The sequence below is a fragment of the Rhinoderma darwinii genome, chromosome 1 (genome assembly GCF_050947455.1).
Source record: "Rhinoderma darwinii isolate aRhiDar2 chromosome 1, aRhiDar2.hap1, whole genome shotgun sequence".
Taxonomy (NCBI): domain Eukaryota; kingdom Metazoa; phylum Chordata; class Amphibia; order Anura; family Rhinodermatidae; genus Rhinoderma; species Rhinoderma darwinii.
The window spans coordinates 498,214,420-498,230,110 of NC_134687.1; the positions used below are offsets into that span (position 1 = coordinate 498,214,420).

The following is a 15,691-nucleotide window of genomic DNA, read 5'->3' on the forward strand; positions in this document are numbered from 1 at the left end:
GTGGTAAGTACAATCTTTGGTTTTTGGTTGATAGGAATTTTTTTTCTTTTGTGAATTACTGTGAATTACCATGTTATACATTATAAATAAACCTCATGGAAATGGATGGAGCAAGTTTGGAAGCGTACAGTTCATATTCAGCAAACTGTAGATGTTGCCTCCATTTTCAAAGAGGTCCAACTTGTGTTTTCAAACAGTGTACACAGCATGTAGCTACAGTAACATTTATATGGTGAATAGTTTCAAAACCAGCATATTGAAATATACCTAATAAAGAGTAATTCTGAAATAACTAGGTAGGTTAGGCAGGACCATGTGAACAGTAATGTGGAGCAATGCCTATATGACTTGGAACATGTTAACATGATAATTGGGGAGTGCTCAGTAAGTTTTACTAAAGGGGTGATAATTTCATCTCAGACCACAAGACAACAGGAAATTAAATGGGCATTTTAAACCTTACAGGTTAACTACACTTTTATTAAACATTTGATATGTCATAAAGACATATAAAAACTTTGGATTGGTTTGGGTCCGGATGCTGAGACCCCCATTGTTGCTGAGACGAAGGTGCAGAAGCGCTTAGCTGAGTGCTTTGCACCTTCAGCTGTGATCAGCGCTCCCTGTCAGGCTGAAGACGACTCAGATAGAACGTCTATGTGAGTCATCTTCAGGCTGATGAGGAGGGCTGATGACAGCTGAAGGTGAAAACCGCTCAACAGAGCATTTCTGCCCCCTCTATTCACCCGGACCCACATCGATCAAAACTTTTTATGTGTTTCTATGACATATCAAAAGTTTGATAAAAGTGTACTTATTTTAACAGAATGGTGCACTGAGCTGAAATAGAAATATATAATGTTATACTTGTAGTGGCAGACCAGTGACTTGGTCTACAGTCTAAACACTAAAGATGTTGCTGGCTTGTAAAAATGTAAGCTATAGCTATATGTGAACGGTGATGCATGAAATGAAAAATACAAATAAATTAAATTGATTAAATAATATGAAATCTGTAAAAGTTTGGTTTCAATATGCTAGAAATGTGTGTGTGTTTAGATATAATATTAAGCGTCATCCATCCAAAACTAGGGTCAACTTCTGTGCTGCATTTTCTGAGCGTAAAAGTCCCTGCATGTTTCACAGCAACGTTGGTACCACCTCATGTCTTGGCAGAGATTTTTTTCTCGTATTACTTTACAATATACTGGCCACTGGTCTTGAAGACATTTGAAGGTTAAAGCAGCTGAAAATAGAAATAAAATAAAAAAGTTGTAAAATGAATTCAAAGCAGAAATAAAAGATATGCTTTGGTCCAATTATCAGAGCATTAAAAGTATGAACTGCTTTGAACTTGAAGGGCCAGTGATATTCATTGATAAGATGCAATTATTTTATCATCTCATTCACAATGCAAATTGCTTTTAAATTAGTTAAAATATTTAGCTAACAAAGTAATGGTAGATGCTTTTAAAAGTGAAGCTCTTCTGATATATAACCCATATCCAAGTATGTCCAAGTACACTAACACATAGGGTATGAAGAGGGTAACAATCGATGAGTGAATTCATCTCTTTCCATCCTTTAGGGTAGATTCACACCTGCGTTGGTCTTTCTGCTCTTCTGTTCCGTCAGAGGAGCAGAACAATGAAAATATCGGAAGCGCCGGTTCCGTTGAACAATGGACACCACCGGTGCCCGATAGAAACCATTGACTATAATGGGTTCCATTGGGTTTCCGTGGTTTTACCGGAAACAATAGAGGAGGCTCCAATGCAATGTGAACTGGCAGAAATCATAGTGCATCAGGGCAAATTTCAGGAAAGGCCTCACTCCCACTGAGAGCTCCCACAAATGTACAACAATTTTATTGAAATTAATGTCCACTATTAAAAATATTAAGGTCCAAAATGCTATGTTTTAAATTCATTATATATATAGTATTGGACTCTCTTTTTCTGATTTGATAAAAATATATAATTATGGTTGCAAGCAGTTATCATTTGGTGGAGCTTACGGCATATGGATTTGAACAAGTGCTGAACTCAGTGGGAGCTATATAAATTTGTATGCAGGGAGGTCCCCCTAGTGTTGGCTGAAGGTATCTGCTATAACAGTGTCATAGCAAGCTGGGGAAGTAGTTAAGCGGTGGGCTTCCTCCTACCATATCCCCATAGCAGCTGTATTCCCTGCCTCTATGGTATATACACCACTGCATACCACCCAACCCTCCTGGATCCAGCGGGACAGTCCCGGTTTTTCACTGCTGTCCCGCCGTCCTGGGCGGTCTGCAAAATGTCCCGCTGAGCGCTGCATCAAAACAGCTGATTGCTGCTGACTGCAGCAGCGATCAGAAGAAGGCAGGAGTCTTGCGGTGCTGTTCTCACTGGGATCGATGCCGGCACGGGAGTGGACCAGTACAGTCACCTGACCTGTCACCAGACCTGTCATCTGACCTCACCGGTCAGGTGACTGGACTGGTCCACTCCCGGGCCGGCATCGACACCAGTGAGAACGCTGCTGCAAGACTCCTGCCTGATTCTGACGGTGAGTGACGTCAAAGCAGAGCGGAGAGTGACAGCAGTAGGCTACCTCTACCGCTCTCTGCTCTGGCGGCAATGTGGCACAAATTATAAGGGGGTTGTGTTGCGCTACCTACAGGGAGACTGTGTTTGGAGTTATCTACAGGGGTGCTGTGTGTGGAGCTATCTACAGGGGGGCTGTATCTGGCGCTATCTACAGGGGGGCTGTGTGGGGCGCTATCTAAAGGGGACTGTGTGTGGAGCTATCTCCAGGGCGGCTGTATCTGGTGCTATCTACAGGGGGGCTGTATCTGGCACTTTCTACAGGGCGGCTGTATCTGGTGCTATCTACAGGGGGGCTGTGTCTGGCACTATCTACAGGGGAGCTGTGTCTGGCGCTATCTACAGGGGAGCTTGTGTGGCGCTATCTACAGGGGACTGTGTGTGGAGCTATCTACAGGGCGGCTGTATCAGGTGCTATGTACAGGGGGACTGTGTGTGGCGCTATCTACTGGGGACTATGTGTGGAGCTTTCTACAGGGGAGCTTTTTTGTCTGGAGCTATCTACAGGGGGGCTGTATTTGGCGCTATCTACAGGGGGGCTATGTGTGGTGCTATCTACAGGGGCGCTGTGTGAGGCGCTATGTACAGGGGGACTATATCTGGCGCTATGTACAGGGGGGCTGTGTCTGGCGCTATCTACAGGGGGGCTGTGTGTGGAGCTATCTACAGGGGGGCTGTGTCTGGCGCCATGTACAGGGGGCTGTGTCTGGCGCTATGTACAGGGGAGCTGTGTTTGGAGCTATCTACAGGGGGGCTGTGTGTGGAGAAATCTACAAGGGGGGCTATGTGTGGCGCTATCTACAGGGGGCTGTGTGTGGAGCTATCTACAGGGGGGCTGTATCTGGCGCTATCTACAGGGGGGGCTGTGTCTGACGCTATGTACAGGGGGGCTGTGTCTGGCGCTATGTACAGGGGGGCTGTGTGTGGAGCAATCTACAGGGGGGCTGTGTGTGGCGCTATCTACAGGGGGGCTGTGTGTGGAGCTATCTACAGGGGACTGTATCTGGCATTATCTACAGGGGGGCTGTGTCTGGCGCTATGTACAGGGGGGGGCTGTGTCTGGAGCTATCTACAGGGGGGCTGTGTGTGGAGCTATGTACAGAGGGGCTGTATCTGGCGCTATGTACAGGGGGGCTGTGCCGGTATCTACAGGGGGGCTGTGTCTGGTGCTATGTACAGGGGGACTGTATCTGGCGTTATGTACGGGGGGGCTGTATTTGGCGCTATGTACAGGGGGGCTGTGTGTGCCGCTATCTACAGGGGGGAAGTGTGTGTCGCTATCTACAGGGGGCTGTATCTGGCACTATGTACAGGGGGGCTATGTCTGGAGCTATCTACAGGGGGGCTGTATCTGGAGCTATCTACAGGGGGGCTCTGGTGGATGATTTTTCCATTGACCGGTAGCAGAGTTACACAACTGAAAAAAAAAATCCCCATCATGTAACTCTGCTACCTGTCAATTGAAAAGTCATTAACCACAGGGTATCCCTCTTGACTTTCATTGTTCTCAGCCTTTTGGTTTGTCCTGCAGCTCCTGCCGTGATGAGCAAATGTTATACCCAAGATAGGAAAAGTAACATAAAGACGACATAACCGGATCCATAATATCTGTGATATCCACACAGTGTAGAGATCCGCAGTGAGAATGTGCGCTTGTTATTTGCAGAAGGATCTGGTCGTGATTTGATGTGTTTATGCGGGATATTGGGCGTGGTTAGGGGGCATGGCTTAAAATTTCCCTCTTTTCCGAATTCAAAAGTTGGGAGGTATGCCACTGGAAACTGGTCAGCCAGCTCTAGCTCTAGAATGATTGTTGATGGTTCCACCACGAGACCAAAAGATTCTTGCCATAAACCTTTAATGGTTCAAGGATTTAGTGTTAAAAAAATAACACTCAAGTCATTGTATAGATCTGTTTATATAAAATAGCACTTCATGAAAAACTTGCCCAAAAGGGAAGCTTCGCTTTCAAAGTGAACCGTGTTATGAAGACATGCATGATGTACCTACAACATAAAAGAGATAATAACATGGCAGAGCAGGCGCTTCTCTTATTACTGGCTTGTGGTCCAAAAGTTACAAATCACTTCATAAACGCTCTGTACTGTCTAGACATAGAAAAGAAAGATCCTGACCTGGAATAGAGTTACAAAAACCTTAGATGCATTTATCTGGTAATTGTTTTGTATGCTTACCAAGTCGAGGTGAAGTTATTGTGTTAACGTTTATTTTTTCATTACAGGCTTGTAGATGACACGGTCTATAAGCTGCTGGTTTTTCAGATGAAAAGCATTCATTTCCATGCCTTCCAGTAATTCTGTGCATGCATTGAATTACTCTGGACTGCATGCCTTTTCCACAAGTCACGGAACACTACGTACAACAAAATAATATAAAAAAAATACAAGTTAGAGCCCGATTTGAGACCTGCCATGTAACGTACCATAAATCAGCTACATTTAATGTATTATACATGTTATAAGTCTGAAAATGACCGCCAAATATTTTTATTCATTCACAATTTAAAAATATTATAAATATCTTTTCCCCAAAGGTTTTTTTAAAATGCATATGGAATTGCTTTTATTTTTATTTGCTATTTGTTTTGTAATCTACACGGCTGATATCAATATTCAAAAAATTTTCATTTATTTAGAAAGGATGAAATACAGAAACTCTAAATGTGAAAATAATTTATATTTAGAGGGGTAAATATTTATTTTTTCGCTTTGGCAATCAGTGGCCAATTTAATACAAATAAATTAACTTTCAAATTTTCTTGTATTAGAAATTCTGCTGCCTTTAGACTCATTTCGGTTCGCCTTCCTATAAACAGCACACCCTCAGCTCTACAGGTTACATGACCACTGTACAAAGCACTGCTTTGTAAGGAGCACTGTACAGGTAGTGGGGGGTGGGGGGGGGGGGCAACGTGAACAATCTTAAAGGTCAAATTTAATATAAGTAAATAAGAGCGTCAATTTTCTTGTGGTCAATACTAAAATTTATTTAATCCTGAACTGCCCCTTTAATGAATAAATGTCTTGACTAATATTTTCTACTTTTTAACCAATTCCCGACCACCCCACGTAGATTAAAGTGCTGCAGCACTGGTCCGTGTGTCTGCAGCCCATTAATCTATGTGTGCTCCTAACAGACCACACAGACGTTCCCCTATGCCCGGCATCTCCCAGTACAGGCTGCTACTAGCAGCCTTAGTACTGGGGAAAAACATTCACGGTGATCCCCGCCGATTAACCCCTTAAATATGGCAGTCAATAGCGACCGCCGCATTTAAGTTGTTATAACAATATCGGCACCCCGCTACGTAATTGCGGGGGGGGGGGCGATTGTTGCTATGGCGACCGGAGACCTAACAAAGGCCTCCGGTCTGCCATCTATGGAAGGCGATTAGGTCCTGCCAGAGCCAGAACCTGATATGCCCCCTATCAGTGTGAGGCCTCATTTACACGAGCGTGTGCGTTTTGCACGCGGAAAAAACGCAGCGTATTGCGCGCGTTGGTATTGCGTTTGCACTGCGTATACGCACCGTTGTTGCATTTAAAACGCGCGCAGGACTAGCGTTTGCATCGCGCGTTAAAAACACAGAGGGGATTAATGCGAGGCCAGCCTACAAATAGGCCTGCTGGCCCAACCCCTGCTTGCTGGGAGAAGTCGGTTTTGCACCTTATTTCCGCCTCTGCAGAAACCACAGTGTGTGTTTCTCCATTGAGGTTGGAATCGCCTTGGCACGCCACAATTATGCCTTCTCAGTCGCTGGCACGTGTGCTTCTTGCCTGGATGATCTCACGTCGTTTTGGGGAGCGTCGACCCATGCTGCAGCACCAGACGCCTGTAAGATGTCGCATTTGGGTTCATCCACTTGTGGCCCAACGTACGATGAAAGGCCATATCCATAGCCTGTATGAGGACTTACGACGGCATCCTGAAAAATTTCGAGCCTTCTGCCGCATGTCTGTGGCCACATTTGACCTTCTGCTTGAGCAGATTCTCTCTGGTCTCACCTACAAGAATACCAACATGAGACGCTGCATTTCGCCCGAGGAACGTCTGCTTGTGACCTTGAGGTATGTGTGCAGCTGCTAGTACTTAGTCAATGACGCTGTCTGCTTTCTTTTTCTTTCTCTTTGTTTTCTAGATTTCTGGCCACAGGCAATAGTTATCATTCGTTACATTTTGAATTTCTTTTGGGAGTGACCACCATTTCGTTCATTGTCACATTCACCTGTGTCGTGTTGTGGCAGAGGTTAAAGACCACGGTTATGCCTCAGCCCACGACAGAACAGTGGCTAAGTATTTCAGAGGGATTTCTTCGAGCAAATGAATTTCCAAATTGCATTGGTGCCCTAGACGGCAAACACATTCGTGTGAGAAAGCCCCCACGCAGTGGCTCTCAATACTATAACTACAAGCAGTATTTTTCTATGGTATTGTTAGCCTTGGCGGACACGAATTATTGTTTCACTATTGTTGACATTGGCTCGTATGGAAGCTCGGCAGATGCCCGCATATTCCGTTCATCAAGAATGGGCAAGCGACTCGTGAATAATCGACTGGCGGTGCCGGAACCTTCCATCCTCCCGGGCTCCAGCGGACCCCCAATCCCATATGTCATCGTGGCGGATGAGGGGTTTGCACTGACAAGGCAAGTCATGCGTCCTTTTGCGAGAAGGGGCTTGGATGACCGTCGGCGCATGTTCAATCTCCGCCTAGGCCGAGCTCGTCGATGTGTGGAATGTGCCTTTGGCATTATGTCGAACAGGTGGCGTGTCTTTCTGACGACAATGCAATTGTCCATGCAGAATGTCACACGTGTTATACAAGCGTGTGTCGTTCTGCATAACTTCTGCCGCATTAATGATGCTACCTTTGATGCAGAATATATCCTAACACATGCAGGCACCAGCCACACTGTCCCGGTTATTCCTCTTGGCCGATCTCTCTCATCCGGCCTTCGAGTGCGGGATAATTTGGCGGCATATTTTGAGTGCCCATCAGGAGCCGCACCGTGAGGGCGTGATGACCTTTGAAGGGTTGTCTGTTGTTTGGCGGCTTCACTACACACGTCACATGTGGCCAGGGTTTTTTGAAGTTTTTGGGGTTCGTGTTGGGTTAGGGACACGCAAAACATGAGTACACTTGACGCGGGTTGCAAGCTTACATCTGTCGGGGTTTGAGCAGGAGTTTTGACAGTTGGCAACCTTCTTTCTGGAGATAGAATAATGTGCGGCCTAAAGTGAGGAAAGTCCAATTGCAAGTGTACTTAGTTTGCTTCGGGGCCCATGACAGCACCTAAACGTTCGCACCTCTTGCAAACCATGTCAAACCCCGAGAGATTAACTAAAACCTCATATCACGTGTGTATGCATTGGGCCCAAAGGCCAGAAGTGTGAGAGGGTATAGCCAAAGGAAATGTGGGTCAAACATTGTGTTGAGGGGTATCAATTAAAAACAACACGCAATAGAAACAATCAACATCCATGTTTTTAATGTGTTTGGAATGCACACAACAGAAACATGGTGTGGTCAGGAAAACACACAAACATATGGTATAAACAAACAAACACCAACATGGTGTAATATACATAAAATACATAAGACGGCGAGTTGCCATCCCTGCATCAAAATGATATATGCCGCCCAAATATCACGCCTCCATCACACTCAAAGGTGTTGGTACTGGTGGCCCGGGGACGAATACGCCGGCATTTCAGCACCACTATGCTGGACCTGGAGCTGTGGAGGTTGTTCCTCGCCAGCATAGTGGTGCTGATGTTGCCCGTGGTATGTTGGGGCAGGGAAGTGGGGAGCCATAGGGCGCATATAGGGATGCGGACATGGCATCTGGGGGGCTGTATGGTATGTGCCCGGCATCTGTGGCGTGGTGGCCGTCATGGCTAAATTGCGCCACTGCTCAATGGCCGTGAAGCAGTGGTTGGGATTGTGGGGCGGTGTGGAGGCGTCGATCAACGTTACGATCGACGCTTGCAGACGGGCCATACGGTCCATGGGGACCAGCCGGAGTAGGGGAACGATGCTGCGCCCAAAGGAGTCGTTCCCGTCCTCATCTGCGGCTCGCCTGAGATATTCCAGGACCCGGCTATCGACTTGGGCAGCAGCGGAGGCCTGTTGAGGCCGGCGCCAGCGAGTGGGGGCATGCACGGGGCGCTCCTCAGCCGGAGAGGCGACGGCCCGTGCAACCTGGACAGGGGCGGGGTCCAGGGGTGTCGGCTCGGGGCTAGGGGGCAGGACATGGGCAGCAGGAGGTTCCGGCAGAGACTCTCCAACGTCCGTCTCCTCTGTCGTATCCTCCAAATTGTCGGTGGTTCTATAATGGGAAAATTACGTTAGAACAGAATATAGAACAATGCCCACAACAACACGATGGCAAACAGGACATGGGCAAACACACATTAGACACATGCAAAAGGAGAATCTCTTACGTGCGCATCGCCATTATGTCCTTCAGGAACATCAGCTGTTTGGTGTACACATAAGGGCGCTTACGCGATCCGCCATCTCCGCTGCGTCCCTTTTCCCCCATTTCACGGCGGAATTGGTCACGGCAGCTCCGCCACCATGTTTTGATGTCTTGGACTGTTGGAGTAAAAACAAATATCACGCCATAAGAACTATGCCCTCTCACTAAAAATATGAGGGGCCCTGCACTGCCAATTACGTGGTACACGGTGATGCGCCTGCTCCACAAAAGGTCATCGGGCAAATGCGCGGAAGACAAATACAGGGCCCCAGTTCTTCAATAGGGATGACATTGCATTGACAGAAAAAGCATGGTACTCACCCAACCGACTGCGGTCCCGGGTTCGGCCACTCTCCCACTCCTGACCAAAAAGCTCCCTCGCGACCTCCTCCCAGGCGTCCTCCTTGACCGTGCGGTCGTGGTACGCCTCTGCGCGAGTGTCCCAAATTGCATGATGGCCCTGGACCAGGGCGATGAGGCGCTCCACGTCCATCCCACGCGGCATGGCAGCAGATGTCAGTGGAAGCTAAGTTCTGTCTCAACTCAATAGCCTTGCCCACTCGCAGTCAAAACGCAAGCACTTCCTGGTTTTTGTTTGCTTTGTCCAGCTTTATAGACTCTTTTTCATGGACATAACAAGTGATTTTCGCGCATGTAACGCAGGAGCGTCCGTGTGTCATGCGCGGTTTTCACGCACCCATTGACTTCAATGGGTGCGTGATGCGCGAAATCGCACGATTATAGAACATGTCGTGAGTTTTACGCAACGCACTCGCGCAGCGCAAAATTCACGCATCGTCTGCACTGCCCCATAGAGTAATATAGGTGCGTACGACACGCATGAAAAGCACGCGCGTCGCACGCGCGTATATTACGCTCATGTAAATGAGGCCTGAAACTGACAGGTATAATACCCTGCAATACATAAGTATTGCAGGGTATTATAACAACGATCCAACAGTTGGATCTTCAAGTCCCTAGTGGGACTAAAAAAAGTTTAAAAAGTTACAAAAAAATTGACAAAAGTAAAAAACTCAAATTTCAAAATAATAAAATTAAAAATCGCCCTTTTTTCCTTATAAAGTCATTTATTATTAGAAAAAAAACTATGCATAATTGGTATCGCCGCGTCTGTAACGGCCTGAACTATAAAAATATAATGTAATTTATCCCACACGGTGACCGACCGTAAAAATAATTAAAAAAAAGCTATACCAGAATGGCTATTTTTAGTCATTTCAGCTCCAAAAAAATTGAATAAATAGGGATCAAAAAGTCGCATGTACTCAAAAATGGTACCAATAAAAACTAGTTTGTTCTGCAAAAATAAAACAAGCCATCACACAGCTTTCCTGATAGAAAAATAAAAAAGTTGTGGCTCTTAGAATACGGCGACCCAAAAACAAAATATTTTTTTAAAACCGTGATTTTATTGTGGAAACACCGTACAACATAATAACCTATATACATATGGTATTGCCGTAATCGCAATGACCTGCAGAATAAATTAAATATGTCATTTTTAACGCATGGTGAACGCCGCAAAAAAAAAAGAATAAAAAACAATAGAAGTTTTCACGGCCTAATTACACAAAATTTAGCAAAAAAACCTATTGGATCAAAATGCTCACTATACCCCTAGATAAATTATTTTTAGGGCTGTAGTTTCCCAAATGAGGTCACTTCTGGGGGGTGTCCACTGATTTGGTCCCGCAGGGGCTTTGCAAATGCGACATGACACCTGAAAACCAATCCAGCAAACTTGAGCTCCAAAAGCCAAATAGCGCTCCTTCCCTTCTGAGCCCTGCCCTGCTGTATGTCCAAAAAAACGTTTATTACCACATATGGGGTATTGCCGTAATCAGGAGAAATTGCTTTACAAATCTTCGGGTGCTTTTTCTTCTTTATTATTTGTAAAAATTTATAATTTCTACGTTTTATTAGAAAAAAATTTAGATTTTACGGACGAATTCCACTAAATTCAGCAAAAAACCTGTGGGGTTAAAATGCTCACTATACCCCTTGATAAATTACTTGAGGGGTGTAGTTTGCCAAACAGTGTCTATTTGGGGGTGTTTCCACTGTTTTGGCCCCACAAGACCTCTTCAAACCTGACATGGTGCCTAAAATATTTTCTAATAAATAGGAGGCCCCAAAGTTCTCTAGGTGCTCCTTTGCTTCTGAGGTCTGTGCTTCAGTCCATTACCACACTAGGGCCACATGTGGGATATATCTAAAAACTGCAGTATCTGGCCAATACATATTGAGTTGCGTTTCTCTGGTAAAACCTTTTGTGTTACAGAAAAAAATGGATTCAAATGGATTTTCTGACAAAAAAAAAGAAATGTGTAAATTCCCCCTCTACTTTGCTTTAATTCCTGTGAAACACCTAAAGGGTTAAGAAACTTTCTAAATGCTGTTTTGAAAACTTTGAGGGGTGCAGTTTTTAAAATTGGGTGGCTTATGGAGGTTTCTAATATATAAGGCCCTCAAAGCCACTTCAGAAGTGAACTGGTACTTATAAAAATAGGTTTTGGAAATATTCCTGAAAATGTGAGAAATTGCTGCTAAAGTTCTAAGCCTTGTAACGTCCTAGAAAAAAAATAGGATGTTCAAAAAAACTATGCCAACATAAAATAGACATATGGGAAATGTTAATTAGTAACTATTTTGCTATCTCTTTTTGCTACTATTTTGCTATTTGTTTTAGGCCTCATTTACACGAGCGTGTGCGTTTTGCGCACGCAAAAAAATGCAGCGTTTTGTGTGCGCAAAAGGCACTTGACAGCTCCGTGTGTCATCAGTGTATGATGCGCGGCTGCGTGATTTTCGCGCAGCCGCCATCATAGGGATGAGGCTAGTCGACGTCAGTCACTGTCCAGGGTGCTGAAAGAGTTAACTGATCGGCAGTAACTCTTTCAGCACCCTCGACAGTGAATTCCGATCACCATATCGAGTAACCTGTTTAAAAAAAAAGAGGTTCGTACTTACCGAGAACTTCCCGGCCGTTGCCTTGGTGACGCGTCCTTGGTGATGCGTCCTTGGTGACGCGTCTCTCTTGACATCTGGCCTCACCTCCCTGGATGACGCGGCAGTCCATGTGACCGCTGCAGCCTGTGCTTGGCTTGTGATTGGCTGCAGCTGTCACTTGGACTGAATTGTCATCCCGGGAGGTTAGACTGGAGGAAGAAGCCGGGAGTTATCGGAAAGTCAGAACTTTTATTTTTTTTACACGTTCACGTATATTGGGATCGGAAGTCACTGTCTAGGGTGCTGAAACAGTTTAACTCTTTCAGCACCCTGGACAGTGACTGTCTCCTGCCGGGTTCGGTCAAAACGAGTTCGGCCGAACCCGCTGAAGTTCGGTTCGCTCATCTCTAAGACACTCCGTTCGGATGTTTGTAAACAGAAAAGCACGTGGAGCTTTTCTGTTTACATTCAGTTTGACAGCTCTTGCGCGAATCACGCAGTTCGCACGGAAGTGCTTCCGTGCGACCTTCGTGGTTTTCACTCACCCATTGACTCAGATTTTTAGAACATGTCGTGAGTTTTTTTCAGCGCACTCACGCTGAGCAAAACTCACCGACTGTCTGCATGCCCCCATAGACTTGTATAGGTCCGTGCGACCCGCGTGAAAAGCACGCGAGTCGCACGGACGTATATCACGTTCGTGTAAATGAGGCCTTACAAGCAGATCCGTTTAAATTTAGAAAAATGCTAATTTTTACAAATTTTCTCTAAAGTTTTGTGGTTTTCACAAACAAATACTGAATTTATTGATCCAATTTTTCCACTAACATAAAGTACAATATGTCACGAGAAAACAATCTCAGAATCGCTTGGATAGGTAAAAGCATTCCTAAGTTATTACCACATAAAGTGACACATGTCAGATTTGAAAAAATCGGCTGCGTCCACAAGGCCAAAACAGGCTCAGTCCTGAAGGGGTTAAAGAAGCATTAATATTCTAGAACCTTCAAATATTAAAAATGATTATAGTGATTATGTTTGTGACCTTTTCTAAGCTACAATGTAAAATGTGTAAAAATTAATGATTTTGTGCTACAGGTTATATGGGTCAAATTGATACCTGCTAAGGCAGGCTTTCACAATCTTTCTCTACTGCCACATCACTAGCCAGAACATGGTGATGCATGGGCTACACCATTGGTTGTAGTCCAAATAAAAAAAATAATTAATTAATTAAATTAATTGATCTTAAAATTTGTCTTCTGAAGTAAGAAGAACCTAAAAGGGGTTTTCCCATCAGAGACTTTTGTGACATATCCACAGGATATCAGAAAAAAGGAGATTTTTGAAGCAGCACTAGTCCCGAGTATGGTGCGGTGCACGCTGTCAAGCCAGGCAAACCCACTCCAGCACGATGTATATCCAAAGAAGTAGTAGGACAACAGCACACGTCTTCAAATCATCAAAGTGGTTTTATTGTCAAGACATCCACAAACGACAAGCAACGTTTCGACCCATAGTGAGTGAAGGGTCTTTGTCAAGGCTTGACAAAGACCCTTCACTCACTATGGGTCGAAACGTTGCTTGTCGTTTGTGGATGTCTTGACAATAAAACCACTTTGATGATTTGAAGACGTGTGCTGTTGTCCTACTACTTCTTTGGATATCCACAGGATATGTCATAAATATCAGATAGATGCGAGTCCCACCTCTAGGATCCACAACTATCTCTAGAACGGGGCCCCTTAAACCCCATTCTAACGCTCTGTTTTGCGACTGAAGCATGTGATTTCGGACCATGAAGAAAAAAACAGCGTAGCTCTCTGAGCTACGCTGTATCCGTAAGTCCCATAGAACTGAATGGTAGTTACGGAAACAGGGTAGCTCGCATGCTACGCTGCTTCCGTAACTGCCATTCACCACTATGGGAGTTATGGAAACAGCGCAGCTCAGCGAGCTATGCTGTATTCTTCTTCATGGTCGGAAATCACATGCTTCAGTCACAAAACAGAGCAGTAGAATGGGGTTTAGGGGGCCCCGTTCTAGAGATAGGAGCGGGTCCCAGAGGTGGGACCTGCATCTATCTGACATAACATATCCTTTGGACAGGGCCGCCATCAGGCGGGTACTACTGGTACTCCTGTCAGGGGCCCGGCCATATGGATGAAGAAAAGGGGCCCGCCGGGCTGCCGTCACCATCCCGTCGGACTGTCGCCCCCCCCTTGCAACGCTCACGGGTCCCCCTCGCAACGCTCACGGCCCCCCCTCGCAACGCTCGCGCCCCGCCCCTACTAACGCCCGCGGCACCCCCTGCATACCTGTTGTAGCTTCACGTACTGCATGGGGAAGATGCAGCATGTGCCCTATCAATCATGCTTCCCATTCCCCCTGACCCCATTTGTAGAATGTATAAAGTATGTTAAAATGTTTTTTGGTATTTTTTCATTTTCCTAGCGTTTTTTTTGCCGCGATTTTCGTAATCGTGGCAAAAATGACGCAGTTTTGCCATGATTATATAAAAATCGCTGCAAAACCGTGTGATTTGTGCCGCAATTACGAATATTGCATAAAAAAAGTATACAAAACATGAAAAGTGATGTTAGCTATATTCTCACAGTGCGGTCAAATCACGTTTTTGCCGCGATTTTGCAAAAATTGTGGCAAAAAAATGGGATTTCACCGCACTGTGTAACTAGACTAAGGCCTTATTCAGACGGCCGCGTTTGGTCCATGACATACGGAGCGTATATCGGACGTATTTCCCAGGTTAACCACAATTCATGGAGCCGGACTCCTAGCATCATAGTTATCAGTGTTGCTGGGAGTCCTTGCCTCTCCGCGGGAATACTGTCCCATACTGTAATGATGCTTTCAGTATTGGACCGGGGACAGTATTCCCACGGGAACGGAGGGACTATGATTATAGATAACTGTTATGCTAGAAATCCGTCTCCCTGAACTGCGGTCGGTCCGGGAAATATGGCCGATACACGGTCCGTATATCACAAACCGAACATGGACGTCTGAATAAGCCACTTACTTACCTCCTATTTTTGGTGCGGATTGCGCACTGAAAATTCACTACAAATTACAATATAAGGCCTTATTCACACGAACGTCGCACGGACTTATGTTATTGAATGGGGCCGTTCAGACTGTCAGTGAATATCACGCAGCGTATGTGCGCTGTGTAAAACTCACGACATGTCCTATACTTGCCCGTGTTTCGCGCAGCACGCACCCATTGAAGTCATTGGGTGCGTGCAAATCGCGCAGGCACACGGAAGCAATTCCGGGTGACGCGCGTGATTCGCGCTACAGTAGGTAAAGAAGTGAAAGAAACATAAAAGCCCCTCCTTCTTTACTGTGTTGTAACATCAAAACAGAGTGTCATAATGATGCCGGCTGCGCAAAAATCACGCAGCCACGCACCATATGCAGATGCCACACTGAACTTTTGCGCGCGCAAAACACAGCATTTTTGTGCAAAATGGACACGTTCGTGTGAATAAGGCCTAAAGCGATATTCAGACCAACGTGTGTGAAAGACGTGAAGAACGACCGCTTTTCGTGGCCGATTTGCAGCCGTGCGGGACCCGTTTTCACACATCCCTCATAGACTTGAGTCTATTGA

At 45.5% G+C, this 15,691-nt stretch overlaps 1 protein-coding gene across 1 annotated transcript in view; it reads right to left on the reverse strand.

The window, feature by feature from the left end:
* Nucleotides 1–1,094: 1,094 nt before the first annotated feature.
* ADAMTS19 (ADAM metallopeptidase with thrombospondin type 1 motif 19) overlaps nt 1,095–15,691 on the reverse strand; it is a 310,868-nt gene continuing 296,271 nt past the window's right edge. Inside the window, exons 22-23 of the mRNA XM_075854793.1 lie at nt 4,781–4,958; nt 1,095–1,246 (exon numbers count right to left, since the gene is read on the reverse strand). Of these exons, the coding sequence (XP_075710908.1) occupies nt 1,095–1,246; nt 4,781–4,958 (330 nt within the window). The remainder of the gene's footprint in view (nt 1,247–4,780; nt 4,959–15,691) is intronic.